The sequence below is a fragment of the Aquarana catesbeiana genome, linkage group LG01 (genome assembly GCF_042186555.1).
Source record: "Aquarana catesbeiana isolate 2022-GZ linkage group LG01, ASM4218655v1, whole genome shotgun sequence".
NCBI lineage: Eukaryota > Metazoa > Chordata > Amphibia > Anura > Ranidae > Aquarana > Aquarana catesbeiana.
Window position 1 is genome coordinate 335,693,079 of NC_133324.1, and position 12,165 is coordinate 335,705,243.

At 45.6% G+C, this 12,165-nt stretch overlaps 1 protein-coding gene across 1 annotated transcript in view; it reads right to left on the reverse strand.

Moving 5' to 3' along the window:
* LOC141145209 (uncharacterized) overlaps positions 1–12,165 on the reverse strand; it is a 140,363-nt gene that overhangs the window by 29,209 nt on the left and 98,989 nt on the right. The window contains exon 9 of the mRNA XM_073631705.1: positions 7,496–7,570. Within this exon, the coding sequence (XP_073487806.1) occupies positions 7,496–7,570 (75 nt within the window). The remainder of the gene's footprint in view (positions 1–7,495; positions 7,571–12,165) is intronic.

Consider the following 12,165-nt stretch of genomic DNA (forward strand, 5'->3'; position numbering starts at 1 on the left):
GCATCCCAGGGCTTACAATGGCTCCAGTGGCAGATCGCCGCTATAGAGGAGGAGGAAGCAGCAGGCACGTCTGGGGGCCAGTGCGCTTGGAGGTCTCGGCCTTCCAGAGCGCTATTCATGCCCCTGGTCCCGGCCCACGTGGCTGCTGCGTCAGGAGCTGGGTCTGATTTGAAGCAATTTTTGACAGGTTTGAGATCACTGGTCCAGCGCTTCGAGGTAAGTGGCAGCTCCCCTCCCCCAATGTCCAGGTGGGTTCCAGGTTAGTCAGGGTCGGGCTCAGTGTCCGCAGAGGTTTCCGGGTCAGGGACAGCCAGCGGTGTGATTCCAGCGGGGGGGAGGGGGTGGCAGGTCAGTCGGGGGCATCTGTTACCAAAAAATCCAATGGGGACAAGGAAGCGACTAAGGTGGCTGGCACTGTGCGTTTGGCAGATGCTGCCAAATGCGAGGTGTACGTATGTTTTGAGGGTCCTTTAGGAGCGCAACTCAAGCCGGAAGTGAGGGAAATAATATGGAAGGATGAGTATGTGGAGATTTTTTCCTTACTACTACTTGAGAAGTTTAATCTGGACAAGGTGAAACCGGAGGTGTCAAAAAAAGAGGAGGAGGAAAAATGGCGCTATCGCCTTATTCCCCGCTCCTTTGTCAACTGGCTCTAGGCGTTCACGATTTTGACGAGCGTGATTGGTGGGAAACAGCCCGAGTGTTGCTCGGCGCTTTTTTGCTACCTGGATGCCATCGGGAGATGCAACGTGTGTATGGGGGTCAAGTGTGGCTTAGATATGATGAACAATTTCGTCAGCGAAAAGCTATTTGCCAATCCCTATGCTTGGACCATAAGGACATCAGCCTATGAATGAAACTTATGTCCTCAGCGCAGGCACCCTCAGCGTTTTTTCCCAACAGGGTCGGTGGTTCAGAGGCACCAGGACAGCCGGCCCCAAAACGTAAAGGGGTGTGTTGGCAGTTTAATGAAGCGGGTTTGGAAATGGTTCCCGTTTCAAACATGAATGTTCCGGCTGCGGGGGTAGTCACACATTGTCACATTGTTTTAAACAAGGGAAGGGACGTTCCGGTGATTCTTCGGAAAAGAGGGACGACGCCGGTGAGAGTGGAAAGGATGCTTCCTTTTCTAAGTAGTCATCCAGACCGGGCGGCTGCCCGACTTTTGGAATCAGGTTTTAAGGAAGGGTTTCATATTCCGTGTTCGTTACAGCGCATCCCCCCATGTCTAGGAATTTGCATTCAGCGTTACAACATCCTTCGGTAGTATCAGACAAATTGGCGAAGGAGGTGGCTTTGGGCAGCATTAGTGGCCCCTTCTCAACTCCTCTGCTGGTGGACTTAGTTGTTTCTCCATTGGGAGTGGTGCCCAAAAAGGAGCCAGGAAAATTTTGTTTGACTCATCACCTGTCCTTTTCAAAAGGGGGTTCTGTGAATGACGCCATTGATCCGGAGGCATGCTCTGTATCATATACTTCATTTGATGCCGTGGTGTGTTGGGTCTGGCGCTATGGTAAAGGTGCCCTTATGGCAAAAACGGACGTGGAGGCTGCATTCCGGTTGCTACCAGTTCATCCGGACAGTTTCTACATGTTGGGGTGTCAGTGGTTGGACGTGTTTTATGTCGATCGGTGTTTGTCTATGGGCTGTTCGATCTCATGCTCTCTGTTTGAGACTTTCAGTTCCTTTGTGGAATGGGTGGTGAGGGAACTGTCCGGCATCAATTCCATCATCCATTATTTGGATGATTTTTTATGCATGGGCCCTCCTTCTTTTAGATCATGCGGGATTTTGCTGGCAATGCTGTAGCATATTGTGGAACGTTTCGGTATACCGCTGGCGCCTGATAAAACTGTTGGCCCGGTGGTTGAGATTAGATTTTTGGGTATAATAATCGATTCACTGGCTATGAATTGTCGACTACCAGAAGACAAGTTACATTCGCTACAGGCGGAGATCGTCTTAGTGGTGGGAAAGCGAAAAATTCAACTTCGGCAGCTGTAGTCCCTGTTAGGCAAGTTGAATTTTGCATGCAGGAATGTGCCCCTGGGATGGGTGTTTTGCCATCGCTTGTCAGAGGCTACTGCTGGCGTTTCCTCCCCTAAGCATTTTATCACTCTGACTCGGGAGCACCGGGAGGACTTGCTCCTTTGGCGGGTCTTCCTGGACTCTTATAATGGCCGATCTTTATGGATGGAGGGGCCAGTGAGTAATTGTGATCTCCATTTTTATACCAATGCAGCTGGGTCGACAGGTTTTGGGGCTTATGTTGGGGGACGGTGGTGCGCGGAGAGATGAGGCTTGACGCGGGGCGGGGTTCCTCAAGAACCTGGTACTGCTGGAACTTTTTCTTGTGATTTTGGCAGTGGAGATCTGGGGGTTATCTTCCGGGACCGGAAGATACAGCTCCACTGTGATAACATGGGGGTGGTTCAGGTCATCAATCAAGTGACAGCTTCCTCTGCTCCAGTAGTGTGATTGTTGCATCATTTGGTGTTGCGTTGTTTGCAATTAAATATTTTTATGTATGCAGTGCACATTCCAGGGACGACTAACGCAGTGGCTGATGCTTTGTCTCGGTTTCAGTGGGACAAATTCCGGGAGTTGGCACCGGGAGCGGAGCAACACGGGAGTCCTTGTCTCCAACAGCTGTGGCAAATTGCATTGGAGTCGTTGCGGGTTTGATCAGGAACTCTGTAAGCATGGGTACTTGGTCAGCGTATGCTAATTTTTGGCAGGAGTGGTGTGAGTTGCTGGGACGGGTCGGCCAAGTAAGGGAAGAGGGGGTTGTCACAGTCTTGTTATACTTTATTGGTTTAAATTATGAACAAGGGGTGTCAGTATTGTTAATTGACCGAAAGATGGCGGGGTTGGCTTTTTGGTTCAAGTTGACAGGGGGGACAGATGTTACAAAATATTTGATGGTTAGGCAGGCCTTGAAGGGTTACAGGAGAAGCAATAAGAGATGGGACAGCAGGCGCCCTGTCAGTTTTGCCATGTTACGACAGTTGCTGTTACAGGTGAGTAGGGTGTGCAATTCCAGTTATGAGGCCAGTCTATTTAAAGCGGCGTTCACGCTGGTGTTTTACGGGGCCTTCAGGTTGGGAGAACTGTTTCCATCTAGGAATGTTACGGGGGGTATCCAGTTGTCTGATGTTCATTGTAGCAGTTCTTCGGTGTCTATATTCCTCCGCCGGTCTAAAATGGACTGGTGAGGAAAAGGTAAGTATGTACATGTGTATGGAATCCCAGGGGAGGTGGTCAGCGGTGCAGGACTTTTTGGTTGTCCATCCATTTGGTGGGGGTTCATTTTCGGTTCATAAGGATGGGTTGTCATTATCAGTATTTCAATTTAGTTCAGTTTTTCAGAAGTGTTTGGTATCGGCGGGTTACGATCCCACAGGTTACTCGTCACATTCCTTCCGCATTGAGGCTGTATTAGGCTATATGTTCGCCCCCATTTGGTATAGGTAATAAGTGCAATGTGTTATGCCTTTCTGTTGTTTTATTGACGTTATTAGTGCTATGTGCTGCATTTTTCTTTCAGATGATGCGGCTGGTCTCATGTGGATCATGGGACACTCTTTTGTCTTTCGGGGGCAAAGCGGGCTGACATACGGCCTAACGGCCGCCAGTTAGTTGTTCCAGGGAGGTAGCTATGGTTCGGTGGATTGGAGTGCCGGGCATGCTGTGGAGCAGGGTGTTGCCAGAGGTTCATAAGTATGCCAGATTGGATCGTGCCCCAGATGTTTTGGTTTAACATGTTGGGGGCAATGACTTAGGGGTTAGGTCCATGAGGCACTTGATCACGGACATTAAGTTTGATTTCCTCAGAATCCGCACTCAATTCCCTCAAACCATGGTTGTGTGGTCGGATATAGTTGGCCACACGTCCTGGAGGTGGACCAGGTTGGTTGAAAAAATTAACAAGACCCACATTAAAGTTAATAAGGAGGTGGGCAGATTTATTGTTCGGAATGGTGGTTTAGTGGTACGTCACCGGGATTTGGTTGAGACTAGCCGGTATCTCAGGGGGGATTTTTGGTGCTTGGGACTGCAGGATGGCATTCAGAGAGCATTGCGTTGTTTGGGGCGTCCTCGGGTGTAAGGTGTCACACCTGTGGTCTGTGGTGGTTGGGGATCTTTGGAGGCATTAAAAAGTAAAAACAAGATGGCATAAGTGGGGAACCATCATGGTATGGGATGCTTGGGTGATGCCAATTAACTGAGGTTTAACTGGCATTGGGAGATGGGTATCAGCGTTGGAAGGTGCAGAATGGTATTGTCCTTGAGTCGGCGAGCTGCAACTGGGGACCTTGTGTGGACACGCTAATACTAAGAAAACTTGGTCAGTGCCTTCAATTATCCTCAACATAGTTAAGATGTATCTGGGAGAGTATTGTTTAAAATAAAGGTTATGTTATTATGTTAATAAAATGGCCGGTGTGGCCAATTTACTCCAATAATGGGTGTCGTCTGGTTATTTAAAGCGGAGTTCCACCCAAAAATGGAACTTCCGCTTTAAGTACTCCTCGCCCCCTGACATGCCACAATTGGCATGCCATTTTTTTGGGGTGAGACTGGGTACCTGTTTTGGAGTGGGACTTCCTGTCCCACTTCCTCCTTCCGGGCTTCTAACCGCCTAGGCGATTGCTAGGTGGCCCCTCCCTCCTGGCAATGTTCTGGGACACTATACTTTTTGTAGCTGCTGACTTTTAATAAACTAAAAAAACAGTGGAACTCCGCTTTAAGATGGTATGTAGAGTGTAAGGTAATTTAGGTAATATGCAGTTTGTATCTGCTTTACCATAGTCATACAGCCCCAGACCATGACACTCCCACCACCATACTTTATTGTAGGCAAGACACACTTGTCTTTGTACTCCTCACCTGGTTGCCGCCACACACACTTGACATCATCTGAACCAAATACGTTTATCTTGGTCTCCTCAGACCACAGGACATGGTTCTAGTAATCCATGTGCTTAGTTTGCTTGTCTTTAGTAAACTGTTTGCGGGCTTTCTTTTGCATCATCTTTAGAAGAGGCTTCCTTCTGGGATGACAGCCATGCATACCAATTTGATGCAGTGTGCAACATACGGACTGAGCACTGACAGGCTGACCCCCTACTCCTTCAACCTCTGCAGCAATGCTGGCAGCACTCATACGTCTATTTCCCAAAGACAACCTCTGGATATGACGCTGAGCACGTGCACTCAACTTCTTTGGTCGACCATGGTGAGGCCTGTTCTGAGTGGAACCTGTCCTGTATGGTCTTGGCCCCCGTGCTGCAGCTCAGTTTCAGGGTTTTGGAACTCTTCTTATAGCCTAGGCCATCTTTATGTAAAGCAACAATTCTATTTTTTCAGATCCTCAGAGAGTTCTTTGCCATGAGGTGCCATGTTGCACTTCCAGTGACCAGTATGAGAGAGTGAGAGCGATAACACCAAATTTAACACACCTGTTCCCCATTCACACCTGAGACCTTGTAACACTAGAGAGTCACATGACACCAGGGAGGGAAAATGGCTAATTGGACCCAATGTGGACATTTTCACTCAGGGGTGTACTCACTTTTGTTGCCAGCAGTTTAGACATTAATGGCTGTGTGTTCAGTTATTTTGAGGGGACAGTAAATTTACACTGTTATACAAGCTGTACACTCACTACTTTACATTGTAGCAAAATGTCATTTCTTCAGTGTTGTCACATGAAAAGATATAATAAAATATTTACAAAAATGTGAGGGGTGTACTCTCTTTTGTGAGATACTGTATATCCAAGTAGGTAAACAATTATTTGTAAATGGGAAGGAAATATTACCCTCGGATTCTAACATGTGTGGACAGATTTAGCTATTCAATTATTATATTTTTCCGATAAACACATGACTGTGTCATACTATGAGAAGCACTAGAATCACAAAATGTGTTTGAGATTTTAAAAGCCATGCTTTAGGTAACCTCTAGATAGAAAGCTTGGAGCCTCAACGTTATTCACACAAGAAAGACTACAAAACTTACAGGCAATGTCAACAGACCTATCTTTATGTAGTTTTAGTCCACTTTGGTTTGGGTGCCTTGCTTCAATTTATTACTTTAATCTCTTCACCCCAAAGCCACGTCTAGTTATTTTTTTTCGGGCCTACAGTTACCTTACTTCCAGTGTCCATCCTAGGGGTACTCATCACTCGTTCAATTGAAACACTGGCTCCAATACTTAGACTTTTCTTTTTCTTTTCAAGTTTTTATTCGGTAACATCAAATGCAATAGAAAGACAGATGGTGAAAAGGGATTCAGGTACCTTGGACGTTGCTATTGGAGATAATTTCTACATCCAGCGAAATAACACTTCTGGATTCAGCAATCACCGGATAGGCCCCTCTCACCGACCTAGCAGCCGATGCAATGCTCAAACACGGTCTCTTCCACAGACCTTACGACTCTGGGTGAACAAATTGTGAACGATCTAAACGGTCTCTGCCACAGACCGTACAGTCTTTAAAGAACTGACTGTGGTACAAATCCAAGATGCGTCTCCGACTGAGTTCCCAGGCTCTTCTTAAGATACCAGCCTTATGCTCGGTCCTCTCTCGAAGAGTCCTCCCCTGGTCACTGCAGTCCCTTGCTTCTTCCCGCAGGCCTGACAGCAAAGAGACCATCATTCTGACCCATAGGCCACCAAGACTCCGATTCTTCCTTTAGTAGCTAGGCCTTAGGTCCGCCAAGCTTAAGGCAGAACTTTAAGAATTCGTAGTCTCCCAGGCCAGGAGGGCCATGAGGTGGGGAGCGTTAACCCACCTCCCGAGCCCGGGGGGTCAGGAGCGCGGACCACCCGATAGTCACCCAAGAACAAGAACCCCCCTAAAATGGCATCAGTCCCTTAAATACCCCTACCCAGAAATATCCGGTGTGTGAACCACTCCCACCGAAAAGCCTCTGAGCGGCGAGTAGTCAATGTGTTTGACAAGACTGTATTTTCCATTCCACCAATGATGACAGCACCACCCATGGTTAGATGGAAATCTGCACAGTCCAACCAATCTGACACAGAAACCATAACATTTAGGCAATAATAAGTTGAGCCTAAGCTGTAGCTTCAACTAATTTCAATTTAAAAAAAACATAGCGTCTGCTCATTAGGAGCAGGGCGCTACATTTAGAATATGGAAGCAGTCACTGTCAGTCTTTTGTAACATGTGAGCAATCTCTGACAGTCTCTTGTAGGTAGTAATATTGCACATAATCTTGGATTGGTTAACCTGCCACTAAAAAAATTTATAAAAGTTCCCCAAGTTGCCCTATTTTTCAATACTCAGTAAGAATAAGCCACCACTGCTGTACTTTGCCTAATTAGCCATACCTGCTCACTGTAAGCCACATCCATTTAGTACCACAGATTGCTATAAGCTCTGCCTGAGGGTGGTTCCTCTGGTGGACCCTGGGTACCTCAATTTGACATGGAACTCAGGGTTTGGATGAACAAAGCCTTACCTGAAGTTGTGGTCAGGTTGCTCTGGTTAGTCCACTGCGAAACCATGCCATTCTGTGAGGTCAGTAAAGCAGATGCTGGAAAGGACAGTAGTAAAATTTTCTAAAACCTATTTCCATAAAAATCATTTTAATCAATGCAATGCGACAAGGAATATAAACATAGTTTTTCTTTAAATATACCTGTTAGGGTGCCCCTTTGACAAAATCTCTGAATGATGCAGTGTGAAATGTCTTTGTTAAAGTGACTGTCAAAGTTTTTGAAATATTAGCAGTACCTGTAAATACCTCTCCCCCTGCCACTACTGCAAAACACCACTCTATTGAAACAGAATCACCTGCTGAAGTTTTTGTTCAGAAACTGACACTCCTTTCTAGGAGTGTTGATCTCCTGTGTCTCCACTACAATCTCTGGTTTCTCCTGATGGTGGGACATGTTAGATTGTCACTTCCAAAAGTGTGGACTTATGAACAGATTTCATCAAATGATTTAAGCGGTTTAAATACTGCTGCCTACTTCAGAGGAACTGCAGTCTGCTCACATAATTTTGTAATAAAAACATCTTTGCATATTATTTTATATATACTGTGTTTCTGTACTTGCCAAATATGCTGCAGAAATCCCCCTCCACTAAGTCTGGCTGCCCTGTAGCTCTTTTTTTTTTTCTTTGTAATACATTTATGAGTAAATGGAAAAAGGAAGATTGTCCCTGAGAGCAAAAAAGTAAATAAAAACAGCACTGATGTAGAGCCCTCTCTAGTTAGGCTGTTAGGCTAGGTTCCCTAGGTTTGTGTTTGATTCCTCCTGCCTGCTTCTGGAAAAAGCTTCCAGAAAAAAAGGACAGGAAAAGTCAAGGCAGGGATAACCAGTATGAATATTTATCATACCCCAGCCAATCCCTGAAAGGGGATGTCCAGAAGGTGGCTGAGAGGTGATAAATGCTTGGGAGGCCTTTCCTGAGTGTTCTTTCCTCTCCAGTAGGGATGGGCCGAACGACCCCCTGTTCGGATCACACCAGAACTTTAGAACATCGCAAAAGTTCAGAACCAAATAACAAACCCCATTGAAGTCTATGAGACCTGAACTGGAAAAATCAAAAGTTCCCATTTTGGAGGCTTATATGCAATTAATTGAGCATACAATGGTTATGGGGGTCTGGGTACTGCCCTGGGGGAAATGTATCAATGAAAAAAAAGTTTGTAAAAAAACTTTTTAAATGAGCAGTGATTTCATGATGCTTAAAGTGAAAACATAAAAATGAAAAATTCAGTATAGAGCTTGGGGGGTCCCCTTAGTATACCTGTAAAATCACATCCGTACTGTGTATAGAAGCTGCTGCAGCAATAATTGCATTTACAGTATAAAGGAAAAAAATGACATTTTCCCTGCAAGCTTTCTTTATTTTGTAAGCAACATCTTGGGGAGCCAGTCTGTATGATGAGGCCACAATGTAATGCACTGGGAACAAGATTAGAGATTTTTTGGATACATTTTGGTGTCTCTTCCACAGACTTTGGATAGAAGTAACAGGTGGGGAAAAATGAGGCTTTGGGTGTCCATGGCGTCTTCACACCGTAACCCTATAGATGTACTCTTGACGAAAGCAAAAATTGGCCTTGCTATCAAAAATTGAAATGATATGCACCCATCAAACAGGTGCGAAAAAATTGGTCTTTGGGTGTCAGTGGCGCCTTCACGCTGTAACCCTATAGAGGTACTCGTGATGAAAGCAAGAATTGGCCTTGCTGTCAAAAATCTAAATGATATGCACCTGTCAAACAGGCGTGGAAAAATTGGTCTTTGGGTATTAATTGTGCCCATGAAGCCTACACCAAAAAAATTCTTCCAGGTGAAATGAACACCCCAACGCTAGGCAGCCTAGAATTCCTGCAGAGATTCCACATCCCAAAAACACTTAATCAGCGACATCAGCATCAGGGGCTTGATAGCTGCTGGTAATCCAGGACTGGTTAATTTTGATAAATGTCAGACAGTCCATGGAGTCTGTGGACAGACGTGTTCTATAATCAGTAACAAAACCTCCAGCAGCACCGAATGGCTGTTTGGAAAGCACGCTGGTTGCAGGGCAGCTCAGCAGCTCAGTTGCATACTGGGCAAGTTCTGACCAGTGGTCTATTCTCATGACCCAGTAAACCAGTGGATTGTTGACTGGAAAGCTCTCCATCTCTGTTTTCGTCCCTAGATAATTGTCCACTATGTGATGCAGACGCTGCCGATAGGATGTGGAAGCTAAAAGCCCTGGGCGGCGAGATCTAAAAAAATTGTGAAATGCATCACTTAGGCGGCCACCTTCTCCACTGCTCCTCTCTTGACCAACAGAAGCCTCAAAACGACATTTTCCATGACACTGTAACCTACCAGAGTCGGGAAAAGCCTTAGATAAACTTCTCTTTAAGGTGCCCTTTAAGAGATTTCATCTTCTGCACTCTCTGTGGGGACGTGATGAGTTCTGAGACCCATGTAACAGTGGTCAAGGAGGGTTGCCAACCAATAACGATCCTTCTTCTTTCTGCCACGTATTGTTGGGTCCTTTCGCAGGCGTTGAAGCATGAGGGAGCCCATGCACCGCAAATTTGCGGAGGCATGAGAAGCAGACTAGACATGTGCGGTTCATTTCGTACTAATCGAAAATTCGTATGAATTTCCAAAAATTTGTTCATTCGGAAGCATCCGAAATACAAATTTCTATGCTTCCGAATTGTATACGAAATTTTGTTGACGAATTTCGGATCCAAATTCCATTACAACGGAAACGTGTCTGGTGTTTTGTTGACCAATCAGAGGTTTTCTTTTACTGCTGAGTGAGGGTTGGGAAAATTACCTTTTTTAATATGGGAGTGGGAGACTGGTACTGGTAGTCGATGGGAGATTCAGAATCAGACAAAATAAGAATGTTTGTTAATATCGTTCTATTATTGTCATAATAATTACGATTATTCGTTATGATGAAGTTAAAAACCCAGGAAGTCAGCACAGGGATGGTGGGAGCCCCTCATAATGGGCACAGCAGGGGTACAAACCCAGGAAGTCAGCACAGCACAGCGATGGTGGGAGCCCCCTCATAATGAGCACAGCAGGGGTACAAACCCAGGAAGTCAGCACAGCACTGGGATGGTGGGAGCCCCCTCATAATGAGCACAGCAGGGGTACAAACCCAGGAAGTCAGCACAGCACAGGGATGGTGGGAGCCCCTCATAATGAGCACAGCAGGGATAAAAACCCAGGAAGTCATCACAGCACAGGGATGGTGGGAGCCCCCTCATAATAAGCACAGCAGGGGTACAAACCAAGGAACGTCACGTAACGCACTGACATATACAATGTTAAACTTGCAGTAATGTACTGAAATATACTGCGTTAAACGGCACGTAACGCACAGAAATATACTGCATTAAACGTGCACTAACGTACTGAACTATACTGCAGTAAACCTGCTTTGTCAAAATAAACTGACACTAATGTAAAACTGAATGGTCACTACACTCACACTGACTAAACTATCACTAGATTAACACTAAAGTAAAAATGAATGGTCACACACTACACTCACACTGACTGAACTATCACTAGATTCACACTAAACTGATATTCTACACTGATAATAGAATCAGAATAGCACATTATAGCACACTACCTCTCTAGTAGCACTGAACAGAGCAGTGTTCTATCTCTCTCCACGCTGATATCACACTACAAATGGCCGCTATTGAAAGAATACTTTTATAGTGTGGGGCGGGACTAAGCGCAATGAGCCATGATTGGATAGAGTCATCATGACAGCATCCAATTGTGGCTCTGACAGTGTTCTGTGCCCTGATTTGGCAAAGCTTTCATTGCTTCAGACAATCAGGGATTCCAATGCACTGTGCGGCGGCTGAACAAAAGGGTCGAACGCCCCGATATTTTGGGTGTTCATCGAACGGGCGAACAGCCAATTTTCGGCCTGCACTCATGCTTGGGCCGAACCATTCGCCCAGTTCCCCTGGGGCTGCTGCCCCTGGGAGATAGCTAATGAGACAAGAAACTGCAGTCTGGGCCTCATTAAGTGAAACCTGGAGTTGATTGCTAAAGGATTATGTTTGCTGGAGGGCACTATCCTGAAGTTCTGGTATGGAGAAGAATCTATTGTATCCCTCACTGAGGCCCTGTGGATGCTGGGTGGAAGACAGCTCCTGGAACATTGCGAGTAAAGATCTTGCTGTGGTCTCTTGGGTGTGCAAGTGCTAGAAGGTCATTAAGTGCCAGAGGATACTATGTTATTATTTTATTATTACTATACAGGATTTATATAGTGCCAACATTTTGCGCAGCACTTTATAAAATGAGGGCAGACAGTACAGTTTCAATACAATTTAACACAGGAGAAATCAGAGGGCCCTTCTCATTAGAGATTACAATCAAAGAGAGAAGGTCAAGTGATACAAAAGGTAAAAGCTGTAGGGGATGAGCCGATGGAGAAAATAAAAGTACAATTGTTAGGTGGGGGCAGAATAGGCTTCTTTGAAAAGAAGGGTTTTCAGAGATCGTCTAAAAGTGGACAGAGTTGGAGATGGTCAGACAGATTAGGCTAGGGAGTTCCATCGGATAGGAGAGGCTTGGGAAAAGTCCTGAAGGCAAGAATGGGAGGAGGTGACAAGGGAGTAGAGAGCCT